The sequence below is a fragment of the Chlorocebus sabaeus genome, chromosome 21, assembly GCF_047675955.1.
Source record: "Chlorocebus sabaeus isolate Y175 chromosome 21, mChlSab1.0.hap1, whole genome shotgun sequence".
NCBI lineage: Eukaryota > Metazoa > Chordata > Mammalia > Primates > Cercopithecidae > Chlorocebus > Chlorocebus sabaeus.
In genome coordinates, this window is record NC_132924.1 from 53,808,862 (window position 1) to 53,833,208 (window position 24,347).

The window sequence follows — 24,347 nt, forward strand, 5'->3', positions numbered from 1 at the left end:
ACCTCCCAGGTTCTAGCGATTCTCCTGCCTTAGCCTCCCGGGTAGCTGGGATTACAGGCACACACCACCACACCTGGCACATTTTTGTATTTTTAGTAGAGACGGGGTTTCACCATGTTGGCCAGATCTGGTCTCAAACTCCTGACCTCAGGTGATCCACCCACTTCGGCCTCCCTAAGTGCACATTACAGGCATGAGCCACTGCACCCGGCCCAGATCTATTCTTATCTACCTTCAGCTCTCTCCTTCAGTCCATCTCCCACTGCAGTGAGTAATCTTTCAAACTGAAAATAGGATCCTCTCTCTTCCTTGCTTAAAAGCCTCCAGTGTTTTTCTGCTATTCCAGGATAAAAATTAAAATCCTGAGCATATCAACAAGGCGCTGCTCCAGGATGTGCCCCAATTCCCCTCTCCGCCTCATCTCATGCCACCCTCCTGCTTGTTCTGAGCAACCCAGCTACACTGACCTACTCTCAGCTCTAGGACCTGCCGTATTGTCCTCCACCCCACAACCTTTGCACACACTTCTCCCTCCACTGGACTTCTCTCCCTGCTTGCATAGTTAATCATGCTAGTCCTTCAGGGTGGAGGTTGAGCACTACATCCTTGGAGGACATCCTCTGGGTTCCTTGGTCAATCATTCTTGAGGGACTATGTGACTTTCCTTCTGAGCACCTCACTCAGTTCATAGTTACACCTTTGCTGATCTGAAAAATACCCACTGGACTATCAATTCCATTTGTGCCTACTGCTACCAGCATATAGAAGATACTCAGTAAGTATTTGCTGAATGAACGGATCTAAGGGCAGCGCTATCTCCTATAAGAAGATACAAAAATAAGAGTAGAATTGTTGTTTTATTTTGTAAGGTTAATAAACTCTTAGAAAAATGCAAAACTACTCTCATATTATTGGTTGTAGAATAATAAAGACCTTACCACTGGTAAGAAAAGCCAGATTGAAATGAAAGGATGAATAGCTTTGGCTTCACCATGCATTGTTCAAGTTGGGACTAAGAGTTAGAATTTCAGGCTAGGAGGAATAAGTATGGAGAAGTGCCCTCTTGTTTTGCCAGTCAAGTCATTGCTCCTTTCTCTGGTAAACCAAATTGCTGTGGCCTGAGGAAGACAGAACCCAGACTAAGGAGGCGCTAAAATACGTGACCGTTAGACCAGGCGCAGTGGTTCATGCCTGTAATCCTAGCACTTTGGGAGGCTGAGGAGGGTGGATTTTCTGGGGTCACGAGTTCAAGACCAGCCTGGCCAACATGGTGAAACCCCATCTGTACTAAAAATACAAAAATTAGCCAGGCATGGTGGTGTAGGCCTGTAATCCCAGCTACTAGGGAGGCCAAGGCAGGAGAATTACTTGAACCCAGGAAGCAGCAGTTGCAGTGAGCCAGGATCGCACCACTGCACTCCAGCCTGGGTGACAGAGCAAGACTCCATCTCCAAATAAATAAATAAATAAATAAATAAATAAATAAATAAATGGCCATTTCCTACAACTTGGAGAATAAGAGAAGAGAGATGGGGTAACAGAAATAAAACTAAGAAATAAAGGGTACATTTATTTGAGTGAAGAAAATTTTAAAGGGCCTTGAAAACCACAGGAGCTCCTCAAGATATTTATGTAATAGAATATATCTTATCCAGGGTTGAGAAGAATAATATTCAAAACATTTGTCACTTCAGTGCATCTGGAGGCATATGAAATTAGACTCTTGATAGTGGCCTATGCTTGGCTATGTCCTTGGTGTTTTAACCTCAGGCTTCAGGCTGGAAATGTGTTTTCTAGAGCATACATGGAGCACAAAATGTTAAATGAACTTTGCTGTATTCAAAACACCCAACAGTGTAGCATCCTCCTTGTTTGGCAGGGAAAGGGCTCAGCATTTGGAAACTCAGCAGTGCATTAAGTATTTTAATAATCATTGTTGACATACAAAGCATATGGCCTTTCAGAATCATTGGGTCAAGTGTTGTAGTTGTCTTCTAGGTTTCTAAAATTACCTTACAAAATTCAAACAAAATTAAATTAGGGCACATTTCAAACTACACTAATTCATGAGCTTTGTGTTATAAGCGAGTGAAATGAGTTTTCTCCTAAGATATAAGAGAATCTATGAGTAACTGATTATATTAAAGGAAAAAGCAAAATTCACACCCCTGCAGAAAAAGTTAATTTGCATTTCATTAGAAAATCTAGAGGTTCCATATAAGTAGGCCAGGCTTATGGATGCCTTATATTTACTTTTTACCTCCTAGTCATGCCTAAGACCCACCTCATATATCACATCATTTCAGAAGCCTTCATTGTCCGTTTCCTTACAGTTTATATCAGTTGTCTGTCACCACAGTAATGCTGTGAAATAAGCAACCACAACACTCAATGGCTTAAAACAATAAGCATTTCTCACTGCACACAAGGCTATGGTAAGCAGGGCCATTCTCATCTTTGTGGGCTCACTTGTGTCTGCGGTCAGCTGTGGGCAGAGAGGGCCTCCGAAGATAATGGCTGGGCTCCCTCACATGTCTTGGAGTCAGCTGGTCAAAGACTGATCTGCTGGGACAACTGGTCTGTCCTCCTCATGTCTCTTGCATGCATATGTTTCTTACCCCCCTCCAACTTGTCAGCCCAGGCATATTCTGATGGCCATCTCAAAGAAGCAAGAGAGAAAGTGGAAACAGGCTAGCATTGTTTTATCAAGCTTGCAGTTTCATTACATTTGTTAACATCCCATTGACCAATGCAAGTCACATGGCCAAGCTCAAAGTCAGAGTAGGAGGACACTACAGAGTTACAGGGCAAAGAATGGGAATACAGGGAGGCCATTAGTTACGGCTTTAATGCCATCATCCTACAACCCTACCCCCACTCTGTTCCACCACTAGCATTTATTATTTCCTTGTCTGTGCTGTCTCTCTGTTCCTCTTAGTTCTATGTTTATAATTTACCCATTCTATTATAATATAGTGGCTAACTTGTCTGTCCTCATTAAGAGATGAGGGGGTCTTTATGCTGTGTGCATTCATTTATAAATATTTGTTGACTCCGTGTTATGTGCCTCGTTCCTTTACAGCTTTACAGACACCCTAGTTCCTAGCACTGGTCCTGATACATAACAGGCACTCAGTAAATATGTGTTGAATGAATGCATACTTGAAAGCTCCCACTCCCGTGTGTGTTTTCTTCCCCTTTGAAGGAAAAGGCTGAAGACAGATGCCTTTCAGGACCCCAGTTGAGGCGGCCTTCCTGGCCAGAGCAACTGATGACCAATATAGGGATCTACAGTGAACATCCTCCCCTCTAGACTCCCCACTTCTCCCCTCCAGAAATTTTTCTTTTCTCTGCCTTCCTATTCCTCTCAAAGGGAGGTAGGAAATCTCTAACACTTACTCCTCCTAGACTCTTTTTATAGTCAGAGCTCCCAAGGAATTTAAACTACTGGCTCTTTGCTCTGCAGTGGAGAATCGTCCAGCTCATAGTATGGTCAGTTTGAAAGGAACTGGGTGGCTGCTGTTCTTTGATCTTCCCATATCTGTAGACCAAGAATACAGAAGAATTCTTAGTACGGGTTTGACATAGCTATAGACACAAGATTCTATTCATACAGAATATTAATTCTTTCTATCAGTGTGGTGGTCAATGTACTGCCTCATTATTTCCCAATTCCATAAAATCCTTCAGGGAAAACTTATATGTCTGGGTACAATCGTAATTCTGAGCTTCTTGATTTTCCAGTGAGTAGTGTCAGTTGCTTGGGAGGCAGAATAGCATGGCTTCAGAGTCAGGCCGGCTAATTTAGAATGCCAGCCCTGCCCGTGAGTAACTTGCCTTGATGAAGCCTCTCAATCCTCGTCAGTAAGAGACAGTAATAACAGCAGCCAAAATAGAATGACACTGGCATGTGATAAGTAAATTGTATTCACTGTTAGATTTAGTATTATTATATAACATCCTATAATTTTATACATTGCAAGTATGTTCATATTGGTGGTAAAAATGAATGTATTTTATATAAAATGATCTATGTATTTATTTTTATTAGAAAATAAAGTCATCACTTCTTAAACTACTTTAATTTTCTTTTTTTTTTTTTTTTTTTTTTTTTTTTTTGAGATGGAGTCTCATTCTGTCGCCCAGGCTGGAGTGCAGTGGCCGGATCTCAGCTCACTGCAAGCTCTGCCTCCCGGGTTTACGCCATTCTCCTGCCTCAGCCTCCCGAGTAGCTGGTACTACAGGCGCCTACCACCTCGCCCAGCTAGTTTTTTGTATTTTTTAGTAGAGACAGGGTTTCACCGGATTAGCCAGGATGGTCTCGATCTCCTGACCTCGTGATCCGCCCATCTCGGCCTCCCAAAGTGCTGGGATTACAGGCGTGAGCCACCGCGCCCAGCCTTAAACTACTTTAAAGGTTATACTTTAAAATGCATGCAAATACCTCATCTTTTGCAATGGCCTGAAAAATGTCTTTATTCAGCCAACAAATATGTATTCAGTACCCGCTTTGCACCAGGTTGCTAGGCAATATAATGATGAACAAGGTAACATTGTCCATGCCCTCCTGGTATCTATGACGAAAGAGTTATTGTTAATACATCAGTATTACTTCCAACTCTCAGTAACCTATCTAGTATCTATAACTTTATGATGATCTGAGATAAATTAATATTTGAACTCATCACACTGAATACACTGAATATATACAGCTTTTTATATGTCAATCATACCTCAATAAGGTGGTTTTTGAAAAATTGACTGGTTTTCTCTAGCCAAACTATTGTGTGTTGACACTTTAGATTGAAGGAAGGTGAAATTTTAAGTTCCTATTTTGTTTTGTTTTTTGGTTTTGTTGTTGTTGTATGTTTATTTGTTTGTGTTTTTTGAGACAGGCTCTCACTCTCACCCAGGCTGGAGTGCAGTGGCACAATCTTGGCTGACTGCAACCTCCACCTCCCATGCTCAAGTGATCCTCCCACCTTAACCTCCCTACTAGCTGGGACCACGCTTTTGCTGTTGTTGTAGAGATGGGGTTTCACCATTTTGCCCAGGCTGATCTCAAACTCCTGAGATCAAGTGATCCACCCGCCTCAGCCTCCTAAAGTGTTGAAATTACAGGCTTGAGCCACTGTGCCTGGCCTCAACTTCACAATTTTCAATGCAGCTGTATCAAATTGTAAAACTTTCTATTTTGTTATGAAATAATGTGTAAAATAGATGTTTCTGAATGTTTCCCTGACCTTCACTCCATCCCTGAATTCCTGTATGGTTCAAGGATCGATTGAGGATTGCTCGTACACATTACTCAATAGTAAAAAGTTTCATCCATGGGAAAGTTTTTTTAGGCTGTGTCAAAATTCCCTCCTATGGAATCTTAGATTGGATCCTGGAACAGAAAAAGCACATTAGTGGGAAAACTGGTGAAATCCAAATAAAGTCTGTTGGTTAGTAAATAGAATTGTATCAATGTAAATTTCTTTGTTTTAACAAATGTAGCATGTTCTGTAAGATGTGAACATTAGGGGAAGCTGAGTGAAGGGTATACAGGAACTCAGCTTCCAAAGACTGTAGGAAAACAATGGAGCAAAGATGATTTCCTCACCACCCTGCTTGTCTCCAGTCTTCTCCCAACCATGGTCAGTTTGTGAATGCCTTGAGAAGAAAGGAATTTTAACATTAGACTAAGAAAAATAGAATTAGGATGGCAAGTGTGCTATAAAATCATAATGTGCTATACTCCCATTTGGCTCCTTTGGAGGTAAAGAATGGATGTTGTAACATCTTCCCATTTGTCTGGAATTTTCAAAAGTATTTTCATGTGTGAAAGAGAAAAGGCCTGCTGTTGGTCTCATCTCACCTGCAAATTTTACCTACTTAAGGGTTAGAGTGATTCAGAAATTCCTCTTTATTTTCATAGGTACAAACACAAGTGCGCCTTGCAAAAAAAAACTTTGACAAATTGAAGATGGATGTGTGTCAAAAAGTGGATCTTCTTGGAGCAAGCAGATGCAATCTCTTGTCTCACATGCTAGCAACATACCAGGTAACAAAGTGATGTTTGTTGCAATGAACCAAGGATGGCACGAGGTTTAAGTAACATAAAAATGGTGTTTGAGCTAAAAGTATGCTTTTGCCATTGTGAAGTTCTGAATGCCTTTCCATAATTTCACTTCCCACATCTCTGCCTTCTAGCATCGTACAGTTTAATCAAACCAAATAGTAGTTATTCTCTGTATATACCATAATTTCCCACTTCTCTACATTTACTTATGGGGTCCCTTCTACCTGGAGTGTGTTTCTCTTCCATCCGTGCCTTTCCAAATTCCATTCTTTTTAATGTACCAGACAGAATGTCACCTCTTCCAGTAAGCCTTCTCTAAACTCACTTAGCTTTGTGTCTGTCCATCTCGTGGCATATCTTTCTCATCAGGTTGTCAGTATTCGATGCATGTGTTTTTGTTTCCCCTGTTAGCCTCTGAGTTCCTTCCAGATAACACTGTCCATCAGCAACGCTGCTGAGCACCAACTGAGGGCAGGATGCAGAATGCTGGATGTTGTAGGAAATATAACAGTCAAGACCAGGGCTGGGCACAGTGGCTCTCGCCTGTAATCCCAGCACTTTGGGAGGCCGAGGCAGGTGGATCACTTGAGGTCAGGAGTTTGAGACCAGCCTGGCCAACATAGTGAAACCCCGTCTCTACTAAAAAAATACAAAAATTAGTCGGGCTTGGTGGCAGGCGCCTGTAGTTTCAGCTGCTTGGGAGGCCGAGGCAGGAGAATTGCTTGAACCTGGGAGGTGAAGTGAGCTGAGATCACTCCAGCCTGGGCAACAGAGAGAGACTCCATCTCAAAAAAAAAAAAAAAAATTAAGACCAGGTTCCTTGTCTTCAAAAAGCTCAAAGTTTAGGAAGAATCTGGAGATAGTGTAGTCTATTTTTCTATACCTCTAGGACAGAGCAGGGTGTGCTAAGTGAAATAAGTTCTAAGAAATCCAATGAAAGCTTAAGGAGGGAGAAATAGAATCAGCTGAGGGATCGCAACAATAGATCATTAATTATTTACTCTGGGTTTTGGAGGATTTATCAGATGAGAAAAAGAGAATGGAGAGGAGAAGGTCCCAGGTGGTGAGAGCAGGATGAGTTCTGGGAGGCAGCATTCGGGGAAAGAGGGAGGCATTTAGTTTGGCTGAAATACAGAGTGTAAATAGGGGCATAATGGGAAACTTGGGAATGAGTTAGAATCATGTTTTAAAGAATCTTCAAAGCTACAGAGAGTCATACTTCCCTGGGGCCCAGGACTAGAACTGGGCATTCAAAACATTAATAGCTTTACTGTCTTTCTTTGCAGACCACTCTGCTTCATTTCTGGGAGAAAACTTCTCACACTATGGCAGCCATCCATGAGAGCTTCAAAGGTTATCAACCATATGAATTTACTACTTTAAAGGTATGGAAGCTAGAGGGGCCACTAGAAAATCTTGAGAAAAGTGAAATTTTGTTTGTATCACAAGCAAAGTCCATTGCAGAAAGCATCATAATTCCAGGACTCAAAATGCCAAAGAGAACTGTGCCCCAAGCGGAGACGTTTTTTTTTTTTTTAACTGCGTCAGGATTCAATACAATGATAATCTACTGCAATCCAAAAACACAAATTGAACCTTAGGATACGTGTTATTGGGAGATGAATTGTGGTGAACTTGAGTCTAATGATTGGTCCTGCTCCTTTAAAATACTTGTTTGACATTGCTAAAGGGGAGATTGTACAAGTCCCATAAACTACTTTTAATTATTATATTCAAATATCCTCACTTAAGAAGGTATCCTTCTTTCCTCCCTTACTTCTGAAATGTATCATTTTATTCTGAGAGTACCATCCAACATAAAATTGAGTTTTTCTGTAAGACGACAGCAGTATTTTCTAATTGAAAAAGCAGTATTTTTTTTTTAATTTATTTATTATTATTAAACTTCAAGTTGTAGGGTACATGTGCACAACGTGCAGGTTTGCTACATATGTATACTTGTGCCATGTTGGTGTGCTGCACCCATCAACTCGTCATTTACATCAGGTATAACTCCCAATGCAATCCCTCCCCCCTCCCCCCTCCCCATGATAGGCCCCGGTGTGTGATGTTCCCCTTCCCGAGTCCAAGTGATCTCATTGTTCAGTTCCCACCTATGAGTGAGAACATGCGGTGTTTGGTTTTCTGTTCTTGTGATAGTTTGCTAAGAATGATGGTTTCCAGCTGCATCCATGTCCCTTGTCTCAGCCCAAAATCTCCTTAAGCTGATCAGCAACTTCAGCAAAGTCTCAGGATACAAAATTAATGTGCAAAAATCACAAGCATTCTTATACACCAGTGACAGTCAAACAGAGAGCCAAATCAGGAATGAACTTCCATTCACAATTGCTTCAAAGAGAATAAAATACCTAGGAATCCAACTTACAAGGGATGTAAAGGACCTCTTCAAGGAGAACTACAAACCACTGCTCAGTGAAATCAAAGAGGACACAAACAAATGGAAGAACATACCATGCTCATGGATAGGAAGAATCAATATCGTGAAAATGGCCATACTGCCCAAGGTAATTTATAGATTCAATGCCATCCCCATCAAGCTACCAATGAGCTTCTTCACAGAATTGGAAAAAACTGCTTTAAAGTTCATATGGAACCAAAAAAGAGCCCGCATCTCCAAGACAATCCTAAGTCAAAAGAACAAAGCTGGAGGCATCACGCTACCTGACTTCAAACTATACTACAAGGCTACAGTAACCAAAACAGCATGGTACTGGTACCAAAACAGAGATATAGACCAATGGAACAGAACAGAGTCCTCAGAAATAATACCACACATCTACAGCCATCTGATCTTTGACAAACCTGAGAGAAACAAGAAATGGGGAAAGGATTCCCTATTTAATAAATGGTGCTGGGAAAACTGGCTAGCCATAAGTAGAAAGCTGAAACTGGATCCTTTCCTTACTCCTTATACGAAAATTAATTCAAGATGGATTAGAGACTTAAATGTTAGACCTAATACCATAAAAATCCTAGAGGAAAACCTAGGTAGTACCATTCAGGACATAGGCATGGGCAAAGACTTCATGTCTAAAACACCAAAAGCAATGGCAACAAAAGCCAAAATTGACAAATGGGATCTCATCAAACTAAAGAGCTTCTGCACAGCAAAAGAAACTACCATCAGAGTGAGCAGGCAACCTACAGAATGGGAGAAAATTTTTGCAATCTACTCATCTGACAAAGGGCTAATATCCAGAACCTACAAAGAACTCAAACAAATTTACAAGAAAAAAACAAACAACCCCATCCAAAAGTGGGCAAAGGATATGAACAGACATTTCTCAAATGAAAAAGCAGTATTAAACTCAATGATTTTTCGGCTCAGAAGGGATACATGCACCGTGTCTGATTCTCAGTATTGGATCTGCACATAGAGTTGTTTTTCTCTCTCCTGATTACAAAAGATGAATGCATATTGAGATAAAGAAGTGATTTTGGTTCCAAAAGGATTTTAAGAATGATGAGAGAACAGTGGTTATTTCATTGCCAGGTCATGTCTTTGAAAGAAAAAAAGAGGCATGAACTAGCTAAAGTTCACCTTGAACTTGCCTTGCTCTTTATTGTTCAAGCAATTTGTATGCATTTCATCACCTTGCTTGACAAGACATCAAAACATTAAAATTCTTTTTTTTTGCCTTAAATCACTTTTTTGATTTTGAGATGTGTATAATGTCACTGCATCTATACAAGTACCAAAAAATGCTTTAAGACCTTGGCCCTTAAAATGAAGGTTCCAAGAGGAACCCGGGAAAGTCCGCTCACCTTGTGCTGCAGACAGGACACCTGGCCAAAGAATTTGTTCCTCATTATCCCTTCCCAGCTGGCTGCATGCCCATTGATTGGCACTAGCTGGCATGTTGCATGGTGAATGCATTCAGAGTGTGTACTGTTTTGCTCTGTCAACTATAAGCACTTCAGGGAAAGGGGAAGGACCTTTTATTTCTTATGTATCCTCTTTTGTCCAGCCAAATGTTTTGTACACAGTGTGCCCTCAGCCTTCCCCTTCGCACTGGCAATGTTACCAGTGTTGGCAGGAGCTTCATCATCTCTGATTTACTGCTGTTTTCAGCACCTTCAGAAGCAGGCATTCTGACCAAGGCAGACTGGTTAAAAGTATAACTCACACTATTCACAATTCTTATACAGGCCTGAGCGAAATCCCATGGATTTTACTCTTTGATGAGACAGAGGCTTTTAGGGTTGAGGGCATGAATGTGGATCGGGTTTTCTTTTATATATCATTTCAAAGGTTATCTGTCTTTTACAAGACAACTGTACATTACATACACCAAGATGAAATGATGCCTACCCCAGATATAATTCAGAAGAACTTCAGGCATGAGTTAGTTGCATATAAAGTACAATGTGAATTCATGAAATTGAAGTTGTGCCACAAGCATGGAAGAACCCATATGTGTATCCCTGGCCTCCTGTGCTGAGGAAAATATGGCTCCTTAATTTTTGCTATGACATTTATCCTGCAGAGAGGATCAAGCTGATTATGCTAGAGCATTTCTGGGCAGATAATTTAGTATAATCTTAGTGGGAATAATAATGTATCTGTTAAGGTATAATGATGTTATGGTAATATTAAGAATAAATGTTCAGAAACCAACCAAATAAACTGTACTTTTGTTCTTTTGTTACCTCTCTAGAATGTTATTCATCTAGGCTTTCAATGATGACATATTACATTAGAATCTCAAGCTGATAGATAATTATTAGGTTGGTGCAAAAGTAATTACAGGTTTTTCTATTACTTTTAGTGGCAAAAACCACAATTACTTTTACACCAACCTAATATTTTTCTTTATGTGGACTCAAATATGATATAATGGAATCCTGTTATGACACAACTGTTACATCGATATAAGTACATTGCATATTGTTTTGTATGCCACAAAACATGAAGATGGAAACCATTAATACTTTATGTATCACAGTAAAATACAAGGATAGGATATTGTGTGACTTCTCAACCCTCTTGCACCAGTATTTTTAATACATGTCCTGTGTTTATAAGATTTGTATTTTATCAAGTCATCTTTTAATATATATAATTTTATTCTGAATGGCACTGTATGTTGATAATGGCCATTTTGAAATTTAAGTAAATATTTCCACGATTAATTTATTCTGTGGATTTACCTAAGCAAATAACCCCTGAAATGCCTTTTGGGACTCTGACTGGAAAGAAAACATTGTCTTTAAAAAGGGTTGCCAAGCTCTGTTAATGAAAAGCAAGCCATTTGTTTTCTTTGCTTCAGGGTGTATTCTGAGTGTGTTAGTAATTGTGCCATTGCAGCTGTATTTCCTGACTGTTAGTTTTATGCTTGATGAAGGATGATAATTAATGTGTTAAACACTCGGTGCATCCTGTTTGGAGGGACAGGTTTTTTGCTACAGAATTACAGAGATGTAACTCATGCCCCAAGAAGTACAAAGTTTTACTTCTACTGAACCTTTCTGTAGGAAATAGAGTTATAATTATTTTACAAAATAATTTTATTATAAAGATGAATTGAAAAATATCCAAGTGACTGTTGTGATATTTTGTTGTAATGTTTTATGTGACAACAAATATTGCTTTTTTACCCAAGCCTAATATAATTATATTGATTCTACTTTTACTGACATATTCCTTCATTTTAATTTTTTTTATAATAAATAGATTTTTGTAGCATTTTTAACTTTGTAATTTAGCTTTAAAATTTAATATTTAAGGCCAGGCTCGGTGGCTCAAGCCTGTAATCCCAGCACTTTGGGAGGCCGAGACGGGCGGATCATGAGGTCAGGAGATCGAGACCATCCTGGCTAATCCGGTGAAACCCTGTCTCTACTAAAAAATACAAAAAACTAGCCGGGCGAGGTGGCGGGCGCCTGTAGTCCCAGCTACTTGGAGGCTGAGGCAGGAGAATGGTGTAAACCCGGGAGGCGGAGCTTGCAGTGAGCCGAGATCTGGCCACTGCACTCCAGCCTGGGTGACAGAATGAGACTCCATCTCAAAAAAAAAAAAAATTAATATTTAAAAAGTTTTAATCTGATAATTATAACAGCTCAAGTTTAAGGCAGAGAAACTATCTTCTAAGTGGTTTCCAATGACAGAAGCAATTCCCTGATCTTGTATTTTCACACAACAAACATTTATCAATTCATTGAAATGTTACTACATATGTGTGTGTATATATATATATATATATATATATATATATAGCCTGAGTTGTAATTAATATATTTATTTTATATTGATGCTAAATCATCTGGGACTATCTTTCACATGGTAGAAATTATTGAGTCATGGGACTAGGAATGGAATAATGTTACTAGCCAGAACTTGAAAACATGGTCACTTTTCTAGAGAAAGTAACTTAGACTAAGAGTTTATGGCATTTTAAAATACTAAATGAAATTCTGTCTTGTTAGGAGAGCAGTACCCTATCTTAAATTACCAACACTCAGATGTGATGGTCTTTGCTTCATCTTTCCCGGATGTCATTTGCTTTCACATTTCTCCACAGATCCAGAGCAGACATTATTAAGGGGGGAAAAAAAAGACCTCATGAGTAGAATGGCTTTTCCCTGGAAAATCTGATATATATTTATATCAGTGACCATTTTCCCTCTATCTGGCATGCTAGCAGCAGGTTGAGTTGGGTGTCGCAGTGAGCATTGGGCCCCTTGCAGCAGTGGACATACTCATCCAGGGGCGTGTCCTCCTGCATTTGTATTTTTAAGGAGATCAGAGTGCCTGTATTTAATGAAAATGGCCAGTAGTAAAGTGGATTCCTGTGAAATGTCTCGTTCCAGTGTTTTTGGAAGGAAAGCCAGTTTTTTTACTTTGCTCTTCTTTTTCTCTGGTTTTGTAATAAAACAAAGTATGTAAAAGCACAAGCTCTGGAGCCAGCCAGACCTGGCTTTAAGTCTGGCTCTGCATGGTGGTGGTAGTGAGAGGGGTGTGAATGGTTGTGATAGTGGTGGCAGTGTTTGTGTTGGTGATGCTAGTGATGACAGTGGTGGTGACGAAGGAGGTGAAAATGATGGCAGCAGCAGTGCTGGAGGAGCTGGTGGTGGTAGTGGTGATGGAGGAGATGGCGGTAGTGGTGGAAGAGGTGATGGTGGTAATGGTGGGGGTAGTGGTGATGAAGGAGATAACGGTGGTGGTGGTGGTGATGGTGACGGTGGTGGAGGAGGTGATGGTGGTAGTGGTGATGAAGGAGATAATGGTGGTGGTGGTGGTGATGGTGACGGTAGTGGAGGAGGTGATGGTGGTAGTGGTGGGGGTAGTGGTGATGAAGGAGATAATGGTGGTGGTGGTGGTGGAGGAGATGGTGGTAGTAGTGGAAGAGGTGACGGTGGTAGTGGTGATGAAGGAGATAATGGTGGTGGTGGTGGTGATGGTGATGGTGGTGGAGGAGGTGATCGTGGTAGTGGTAATGAAGGAGATAATGGTGGTGGTGGTGGTGATGGTGACGGTGGTGGAGGAGGTGATGGTGGTAGTGGTGGGGGTAGTGGTGATGAAGGAGATAATGGTGGTGGTGGTGGTGGTGGAGGTGATGGTGGTGGATGTGGTGGTGGTAGTGGTGGAAGAGGTGATGGTGGTAGTTGTGGGGGTAGTGGTGATGCAGGAGATAATGGTGGTGGTAGTGGTGGTGGTGGAGGTGATGGTGGTAGTGGTGGCGGTAGTGGTGATGAAGGAGATGTGGTGGTGGTGGTGGAGGAGATGGTGGTAGTGGTGGAAGAGGTGGTGGCGGTAGTGGTGATGAAGGAGATAATGGTGGCGGTGGTGGTGGTGATGGTGGAGGAGGTGATGGTGGTAGTAGTGGAAGAGGTGATGGTGGTAGTTGTCAGGGTAGTGGTGATGAAGGAGATAAGGTGGTGGTGGTGGTGGAGGAGGTGATGTTGGTAGTGGTGGGGGTAGTGGTGATGAAAGAGATAATAGTGGTGGTGGTGGAGGAGGTGATGGTGGTAGTGATGGGGGTAGTGGTGATGAAGGAGATAATAGTGGTGGTGGTGGAGGAGGAGGAGATGATGGTGGTAGTGGTGGAAGAGGTGATGGTGGTAGTTGTAGGTGTAGTGGTGATGAAAGAGATAATGGTGGTGGTGGTGGTGGTGGAAGAGGTGATGGTGGTAGTGGCGATGAAGGAGATAATGGTGGTGGTGGTGGTGGTGGTGGTGATGGTGGTGGAGGTGATGGTGGTAGTGGTGGGGTTAGTGGTGATGAATGAGATAATGGTGGTGGTGGTGGTGGAAGAGGTGATGGTGGTAGTGGTGGGGGTAGTGGTGGTGAAGGAGATAATGGTGGTGGTGGTGGTGGAGGAGATAATGGTAATAGCAGTGGTGAAAGAGATAAGTGTTGGTGGTGGTAGTAAGGGTAATGGTAATAGTTGTGGTGGTTGTTGAGATGGTGGTGGCGGTGGTGAGGATAACAGCCATGGTAAAGGCTCCAGTAATGACATAGTGCTGGTAATGGGGATGTACTTACTATGAATTCTTTAGTAGATCCAGAAGACAGCCATTTGAAGCGTCAACACAGGAGAGTTTGTTGGGGTTTCTAGGTTACATTGGTTACGTTACTTTCTTACTCTCCATTTTCATCCTAGATTATCAGTTTTATGTGAGTTTCACAGGTGAGGCTATGAATGGCAGTGGGACAGGAGGTCTGGCCAGATCTCACCCCAGGGTAACCCAACCCATGCCTTCCCTGGCTTTCACAGACACCCTGGCAACTCCCAAACCTGTCCTTCAGCTTTGCAGACCTTGGTCTGGGCTCAAAGAATTCCCACCAGGGATAGAAAAGGGCTGGACAGGCCTGCAGGCAGAAAAGGCAGTAGGGCCTCCCATCTCTGCAAGAAGGCTAATTCTAAAAAATGCAGTTTGGCTTTGTAACTTGCTCTTGATCTGTGCCAAGATTTTAACGCTAAGGAAACCTGAATTTGAAAACATAACCCTGAAAACCCTGAACATGTTCAAAAATAACCATTGAAACAGATGTGCCCATGTTTCCTCCTTTCTCTCTTGGGGTGTAGGTCTTAGCACTGTTAGATGGAACATCATTCTAGAGACCAGAATGCTTTTAGCTTTGAAAATTCAAAAAACATCCTTTTCTAAATTTTGTTTTTCTCAGATTCGTATGCCTCGCAGCCTTCTTCCACCCACCTCCACATTTCTCAGTTAATCACTGGAACATTTACCAACGGGCCACATGGCTCTGTAGTTACTTGCTTTCAAAATAAAGCCATAATAGTTTTTATGAAAATTGGGTAAATATCCCTGCAATGCTATTTTAGTTACCAGTCCCAACAAGGCAATTACATATGGCGAGCATCCAGGATATCCTTTCAGGCTTTCAAGTTTTCTCTCAGTGTCATTACTTTACACAGCATTTAGCAAGGCTGTTTTTTTCCCAAGCTGCTCCAGTCCGGATCATTGGAAACAGCAAATTGGGATGCATCCAGGTCACCAAGAAAGGAGGGAGTGGAGGGACTGACCAAGGCCACCACTGAAATCTGAGGGGGACAAGCCAGAGTGTGGCTTGTCAGTTGTTCATCCATGCCTGATGGCGACTGGCATTGGTTCTTCCAGGCAGCTGGTAGCTCAGGCCTTCACAACGGCATGTTGCTTCTCCAACCCCCACCTCTGTCATTCCCTAACTCCTCCCTGAGGGGAAAGGGAAAAATACTACTATTGTGTGGGTAGGTTGTCCGGGCCAAACGCTCTGCTAAGGGTGAGGTGAAATAATGTCTAGGAGAATTTGTCACACAGTGTGCCAAGGTTGGGATTGTAATTAATAATACTGCTAGGTTCAGCACTGACATATAGAAAGTGAATATATTTCCTTTAACCCTCAAAATAACCTTGGAACATTTGATATACTTGTTCTTGTTTCCCTGTTTCAAATGAGGAAACAGAAACTCAGAAAGGTCTAGTCGTTTGCCTGGGCCTGCATGCCCATTGTGCAGAAGACTGGGAATGGGGGTGCTCCTGCCTTCCCCAGCAGGGCCATGCGCTGCTTCCCAGGGGTACTTCTGGTCATGGGGCAGGAAGGGAGGAGGAGAAAGCAGAAGTGCCACGTTTAAATAATACAGCTGCAAACTTTCAATTAAAAATAGCACTTTGAAGTGTTTGCTTATAGGCAAAAAGCATGATTTGTGTGTCAGTCCTTCAGATACCTGGGAATGTATGGCTCTTCTTTTTAGAGGTTGGAATGAAGTCTTCTCGAGCTCCCCAACACCTCATATTGAAGGGGAAGGTCACTACATACTGGCTTGGGTATTTAATACCATTTCTTAACTAGCTGTAGAATTTTTAAGACCCGGATTCAAATATTGCTACTACCTGTTAATAACCAAATGGCCTGAAGCAAGTCAGTTCACCTCTCCAAGTCTCCATTTTCCTGTCAGGAAAGCAGGAATACAAGGTTTATCTGGGTTTTGTGAGGATTAAGTGAGATATAGAAAACATAGAGTACAGTATCTCCCACAGGAGGAGCACTTCAGACATCGAATTCCCTTTAGAACTTTAAAAGTCATTGATAAGAAATCAAGTTCTGAGTGCTTGGTATGAGCTTGGTACTGTGCAGAAGCACCCTGTCAGTTCATCCTCACAACATCACATGACGAATACTCATCATTACCTCCGTTGTTCTCATGGGTAAACAAGACCTCCAAGGAGTGGATACAACGTCTGTGCCACAGCACTATGGGATCCATCTCCAAAGTCCATTTGTTTCCAGGACAGTGTGGTGCCTTCTCATTATCAATTTTCCATCTTATTTTTAAAGAAGAATATTATCTCTCTTGTTTATGATTGTGATTATTTTTCTCTAATTTTACTTTTTTGTACAGTACAATTCAAGGTTACCTCTAGTTATAGAGTAATAGTGTTTCTTATATAGTGTCTTTATAAATTTGTAAGTGCATGGTGAGGGCAAGAGAGTACGTATGTGCTAAATGTCCGTGAATTATGTGGCCAATACACATCACTGTGGCCTCTGTTTTTATTCTCACGTACTTCTACTTGTATAAACACACATATACACACAGCCAACTGAATTCAGCACTTTTTAACCATGCCCCACTATCTTGAACGCTTTTATTTTTTTTTATAGACAATTACTTGGCACCTTCATATGTGTACAATGTAATTAATGGAAAGTAGCATAAGAAAATTAGATGTCGTAATTAAAGGCTAGAGAAGATATTACTCAGCTGTCAAAGTTAAACATTAAATTTAGATTATTAGAACTGGCTGCTGGCCTTGTGTCTGTGAAATTTGTTTTGCTAAGTAGTTTTGCATTCATTCAGATGAATGTTGCTGTTGCTTTTATTTTCCTAATACAGGAAGTAGTAACTCCCATTATTATATTAAGCTGTTTCCTTTCTAAGACACTTTTGCAAGCTCGATCTGCGCGTTTCCTCTGTCACGTTGATCTTATATACTGTATGTGTGCTTCCTGAAACCATTTAAGCATTGATGGAAATTATTAGCGTGTTAGTGCAGCCTTAACAGAGAAAAGTTACTTAGTCTAAAAACATTCTTTCCTCCACAAAGAACCTTTCAGTCTTGTATGACTCCATGTGCTGCTAATACACAGCAATTTTCATGAGAGACTGAGTGAGTTTGGGGTTTAGAAACAGAATGTTTTTGGAGTTTTCATTTCTGGACATGGATTCAAATGTGGCTCCCATCAGCCAGTAAGGAAATAATAGTTCTTCTGTTGGCTGCCTCATCTATATATACATAGACAGGCCCCTTAGATTCATTTTGCCTGAGCAGGTGTTCATGTCACACAGAAAATATTGTCACCCCTGACTTCTATGCATTCTATAGAGTTAAGCATTTCAACTGAGTTGTGGACTTCAAAATAATTTGAAGTTCCTAATTCACCTTCACCTTGTACCCCTAGTTGAGCCTTTGTGATCAAATGTCGGGGAGAGCAGTCTATAGAATATCCTCTGTCTGATGGCCATGCCCAGGATCTCATTTGGGGGGATGAAGAGGGTTATGATTTTTTCCTCCATGATTTTTTTTTTTTTTTTTTTTTTAGACAGTCTTGCACTGTTGCCCAGGCTGGAGTGCAGTGGCACAATCTCGGCTCACTGCAAGCTCCGCCTCCTGGGTTCACGCCATTCTCCTACCTCAGCCTCCCAAGTAGCTGGGACCACAGGAGCCCGCCAACGCGCCCGGCTAATTTTTTGTACTTTTAGTAGAGACAGGGTTTTCTACTGTCTCTACTGTTAGCCAGGATGGTCTCGATCTCCTGACCTCCTGATCCACCCGCCCCAGCCTCCCAAAGTGCTGGGATTACAGGCATGAGCCAGTGAGCCCGGCCCCTCCATGACCTTTTAATGTTCCCCTTATCCTCTTTATATCTTCAATGTATACCATCTTTTGTAAGAAACAAGTTCCATATGTGTTATTGTGTTTTTCCTTGCTATATCGAAGAGTCTTTAGCTTCGTTTGGTCTAAATATTCTGTCTTGGTGATGTCCCTTGAAAATGTCCTGAAATTGATTATGGTGATGGTCGTACAACTCTGTGAATGCAGTAAGTCCTTACTTACTGTCATCAGTTGGTTCTTGGGAAACTGTGACTTTAAGCAAAACAATGTATAATGAAATCAATTTTACCACAGTCTAATTATACAAGCAGGAGTTAAGTTCTTATGATGCAACAATTTATGGTCACAAAAACATCACCAAACTTACAAATAAAGACCCAAAACACTTCTAATATTTAACATTGAAATAACTGTAAGTTATATGTACATTTAAGAAAGTTTAAAAAAAAAAAAAGTAAGATAATTCCTTACCCAATTCTTGGTGGATCAGTGAGTGACGGGAAGTCAGAGTGTTAGTGGGTTAAATTAATAAGTGTTGGCGAAGCGAAAATTCTAAGGCATTGCCTACCACCAGGCAGTTCAATCACAATCACAAATACAGTGGGCTCACCGGGTGCTTTTCTATCACAGTGTTTATTGTCATGTTTCTGTATAATTATATACTTGAAGGATTTTTTATGATAAATTTTATTTATTCATTTATTCCTTTTCCAACCTGCTTATTCCAGTTCAGGGTGGTGGATGGCGGGAGCCTATCCCAGCAACTCGGTCCAGGATGGAAACCAGTCCTAGACAGGATGCCACCCCGTAGCAGGTCGCACCGACACACACCCCCACAGTCACTCACACTGGGACCCTGTAGAATCGCACATTCACCTGACTTATGTAGCTTTGGGATATGGGAGGAAGCTGGAGTGGAGCCAGGAGAAAACCCACTCAGATATGGGCAGAATGTGCAAACTCCACCCTGACAGTGGCCCTGGGCCAGGAAATCCTTTTTTTTTCTCATCAACATTATAACAAAATGACATTATTCAAGGACCTACTTGCTGTGTACTACAAACCATTGAACAGTATGGTGAATTCTAAAAATGGGGTGAATTCTATGGTATTTGAATTATAGCTCAGTTAAGCTTGTGTGTATGTGTGCGTGTGTGTGTGTGTATGTGTGTGTGTTCCCCTTGGTTCAAAATTCTAATATTTAATAAATAAGTTCGTGTGCTTAGTATTAATTTTGCTTGTGGTTTTATAAACCTTTTCAAATTACTCCCCTGAGCCTTTGAATTTCCTAGCTAAAGAGCTGTAGTTTTTTTAGTGTAACCTTATGTACATGCATTTATCAATCAACAAGTACACATTTAGCACCTCTCTTGAGCTGCAACAGCCAAATTGTCATAGGAATAATAGTCATAGTAGGGAGAGAGGAGCAGTTGCCACAGGAATTATTAATAATAGTTTTAAATAGTTGGAACTACAGCCATTCTGTTGGGAGAAGCACAATAGTGACTTAACTGTGATTGTGGTGACAGGGAGCAACAATTGAGTCCCTGCTAATGGGCCAACAGGGGAAGGGGTTGAAAAGGAGGAGTGAGTGGTTTACATTACAAAAGGATTGTCTGAGAGCTGCTCAAGTGTGGTTATGAGGGGAGGTCAGGCTGGAGACAGAAAGGATGATAACTGTGGAGCTGTCAAGGGCATCTCAGGGGTTTAGGCAAGCGCTGTGGCAGCTAGACAGGGCCAGCTGAGAGCAGACATGTCCTGGCCCTGCCTAGCGTTGATTGATAAAAAGGAAACACAATGAGAAGATAATTGAGCAAACCAGGAGGCCTGGACAAGTGTTACAAAATTTAAAAGTGAGTCTTGGGAGCCATCAGAACCTTGGCTGAAAATATTTCTGGTTTCACTTTGACCAGAGTTGGACCATTTTGTGGGGGAATAGAACTACTGAAAGGCGTGTGTGTGTGTGTGTGTGTGTGTGTGTGTGTTTGTACATGAATAAAATGCTGTAATTGGCAGATGGATTGAAAAGAGTACATGCTTGACATCTATTGAACTGCTTCCTCCTGGCTGCACATATACTAAACACACACACGCACACGCACACGCACACACGTGCCTGACTTTCGCTGGAAGCTTTGGGGTATATAAAAAAATCATGAACATCCAGACTGCTGTCCATATTCCAGTTGTCTCATTTGTGCTGACACTGCCCTTTGTATCATTTTCCTCTCCAGTGCAGGCTGCAGCAGCCAAGGATCATGTATTGCATTTAGTTGTCATGCATTAGGGAGACAGAAAGAGCAAAAGATGATGATGGAACAAAATGGGGCAAAATGTTAAATATTGATGAATCTGGGTAAAGGAATGTCCTCCCCATTTGACCCCTGCCGACCTCCTTATCCCAGTCTCATAAGACTTGTACTTTTGCCAACTGCATGGCAGCTCCAGTGGCATTCTTTTTGTTCCTCAGACAAACCAAGCTATTCCTACCTTTGAGCCGTTGACTTGGAGCTCTCTCTTCTCCCTGAGCTGCAGATGGCTGGCTCCCTCTTGTCATTTAGCTCTCAGTTGAAATGTCACTTACAAGAGAGGACATCCTGCTAACTGGAGTAATGACCCAATCACTTTCTATCCCTCTGTTTTAATTACCTGCCTAGACCCATCGCTAGCTAATAATTTTGTCTGTTGTGTTCACCGGTGTATCCAAAGAACCCCAACAGCACCTGTCTTTGGGTAGTGCTCAAAAACTATTTGTTAACTGAATTAACTGATCTAAATGCCCAGAAATAAGAGTCATTAAAAATGATGTCAGTGCCTTACGGATGTGCTTTACGCAAGAAAATGCTTCCGAACTCCAATCAGGGGACATATACTCAGAGAAGACCTGAGTCCTACTTTAGAATATTGATGAAGGAATGCACACTTTTATATTTCAATTTTAATATTACCTCCTTAAGGTATATAAAATCTTTTTTATATTCTCCAGTCTAATAAGCCTTTTTTAAATTATGAAATAGCTATACAAATTATGTTGGTTAAAAGGACCACTGTCTCTCTATATATTTACATAATATGTATGTTTATACAATGATTCCAATCATACAAGTAGTGTGACTATGAAGAAAAAAACAGAAAATATATGAAAATAATCATTTTAAGGATATGGAATTATGAGTAATTTTTACTTTTTTATCAAACTTGTTGCATGTGGTTCTATTATGTTTCTAATTTAGAAAATATTTTACAGAGACAAAACATAATACAGGATAAATATGATCAAATATTCATAAAACTGAAGTGCAGTTTAGATATGGAAAGACTTTCCTGAATCTGGCATGCTTAGTGAAGCTTTACAGAAAATACTGGTAATTGATCTGCGCTTTGAAAACATTCATTGGATTAATGAGGATAAACAAATAGAGCATTTTAGGTTAAAGAAGCAGAATGAACAAAGGAAGGAAGAAACTAGCACATGGGAGACTATGAGGAGACCATCCTGATTGAAAGAAAACTCATGTTTGGGGGATGGTAGGAAGCAAGTTGGGAAGGTTAGGCTAGATCACATTTTAGAAGATCTTCAAAATTGGTCAGAGAGATTGATATTAGAAGTGGAAAGAAATAAAGAAGTTCTTATAATAAAGAAATACGCTGGTCCTTCTCAAGAAATAAGATTCTTGAAAAGAAGGATAACATGATGGCGTGGGTGTTTTAGGAAAATTACTCTGTGCAGGGAGAGAAACAGAGCTGGCAGTTTGGAAGTGTGACACCAGTATCCATCTGGTGTCCATGGCAGACACCAAAATCAATCACAGGTCTGCTCTGCCGAGACGCAGCCTGAGAACCATCTTCACTGGCCCTCCAGTCAGCCAGTACTAATCAATCAGAATTGGCCATGAAACCTGATTGCCTCCTGTATGTGTCAGACAAGTGAATGATAGGCAGGAGAAGGACAGGAGAAACCAGGTGAGGGCCCCAGGCTCATGACTTGGATTTTAGTAGTTCTGAGAATATAAGAAGGATAAGTATCCTGAGATGTTTCTTTCGTATTTGTAGGTTTGTATTTTAATTAGGGCCAGAAATAGAGATCTTTTTGTATAACTCATTATTCAGTTCTAAAAATGTTTTGCTTTTTTTTTTCAGGGTCATTTACAGTTTCTAGGCACTTCCTTTAAAAAAAAAAAAGAAAGAAAGAAAACAGTAACTCCAACAAATGATATGCCAAAAAGAGACTCTCACCCGTTTTAATTTACAAAGATTTGGACGCACCTGCTCTGTCCACTCGTGGGAGTTAGGTTGTCAGAATATGTTAGGCCACTGTTTTTGGTTTTTTAAGAAAAGGTTTTGTTTTCTGTTATTTTTTAAAACTGGGTTTTAGATTGCAAAATAGCAAACAAAATTTAAAATAAAATGAAATTGTCTCATCTCTGGTGGAGGTGGGAGGAACTTCTACTTTGTCAGTGTGTGGGCTGCGAACAGAACAGAATGTTTATCTTAACTGCCTGTTGAAGTTGAAAAATAAAGTTAGCAATAGCCAAAAGGCCACGTTTGAATAACTTGTCTCAAAAGGGAAAACATAAATCTAGTGGCAAATCAGCTCTGCTATATATGCTACTATTTATTGGATGTGTCTGAGAACATTGTTGCTTAACCATATAAAATTTTATTTCTTCCAACTGATTGGTTCAAGGTCACCTCCCAATACCTGTAATTCAAAGTTTGGTTGCTGGGACCAATGACAGTTGAATTTTTGTGTTGATAACCTTTCTTTTCTTTTTTTGTCTCTATTTCTTCTTCTTTTTTTTTCTTTTCATTTTTCTGTGGCTTGTGATCAAGAGCTTACAAGACCCTATGAAAAAATTAGTTGAAAAAGAAGAGAAGAAGAAAATCACCCAGCAGGAGAGTACAGATGAGGCCGTGCAGGAGCCGAGTCAGTAAGTCACAGGTTTCTTCCCTCTGCATCTTTCTTCCCACAGGTGAGAGTGACATGGTTCTCGCTGACCGAACCTGGCTGGGCCTCAGACACAGACTCATTGTCTTACTTCCTCACTTCTCAGAGTAGATGTATTAGCATCCCGGCCAAACCCCTTTAACACATGTTCCTGCTAGGTCGTGACTCACGTATCCCAGTAAGAGATCGGTTTCCAGGGGACCTAAAAGGGCACACTTATGAGGAGCTGACTGGGGCAAGACAGGGCAAATGTCCCCAGCTCTCCCTGGCTCTCTGCCTGTGGCCTGAGCCCCAGCTTTGCACTTTCTCTGGTTTCTGGACCCTATCTGGTCTGTTGTCAACACTATATGCTCTTCTAGATAGGAAATCCCCTGGTTTTTCTCTCACTGAAGGAGCTTTCCTATGAAATTGCCCTGGGACACATGCATACTAAGGCATCATCATATGAAAGTGTTGGATTTTGGCACTGTGTTTTCTACCATGCAGAATGTCTGTTTTCTCTGTGAAGCAGAGAACAGCTTTGAGTACAGGAAATGACTGCTCCATCTCCATTTCATGCCCCTTTTCAAAGAAGGTGCCTCTTGTCATTTTAAATACTGAGATGAACTTTTCAGCATGTGTGGTGCATGGTTACCATTCTCATACAGTGAGAAGGAGGTTTAAATGTGAATCTATATCATTTTCTGTGGAGATGTAGTAGCTTGCAGGAAAGTAGTTAATCTTTGAACTGGCCGACCTAGGAAAACAAAATGGATGCCTTTGCTTCTATTCTCTACTCCTTTTCTATACACACAAAAATTTAGATGACAATCTTATAGTAAAATAGGCGTATACTTTTATTGTATTTCTAAATCAACTTTCAGACATATTTTTTGTCCCACAGGAGAGTTTGCTGCCAATATTAGCCTTTTTAAATTTTAAAGCATATATGTACTAGGTAAATTTTTTGGTGCAGAATGAAGACAAGTTCCC

The 24,347-nt window shown here is 41.0% G+C and overlaps 1 protein-coding gene across 13 annotated transcripts in view; it reads left to right on the top strand.

The window, feature by feature from the left end:
* The window catches only part of ICA1 (islet cell autoantigen 1), a 156,996-nt gene that overhangs the window by 103,114 nt on the left and 29,535 nt on the right, over positions 1-24,347 (top strand). For all 13 annotated transcript variants that reach the window (XM_007982050.3, XM_073009099.1, XM_007982059.3 and 10 more), the window contains exons 7-9: positions 5,921-6,046; positions 7,351-7,449; positions 23,261-23,358. In XM_007982050.3, coding sequence (XP_007980241.1) covers positions 5,921-6,046; positions 7,351-7,449; positions 23,261-23,358 — 323 coding nt within the window. The remainder of the gene's footprint in view (positions 1-5,920; positions 6,047-7,350; positions 7,450-23,260; positions 23,359-24,347) is intronic.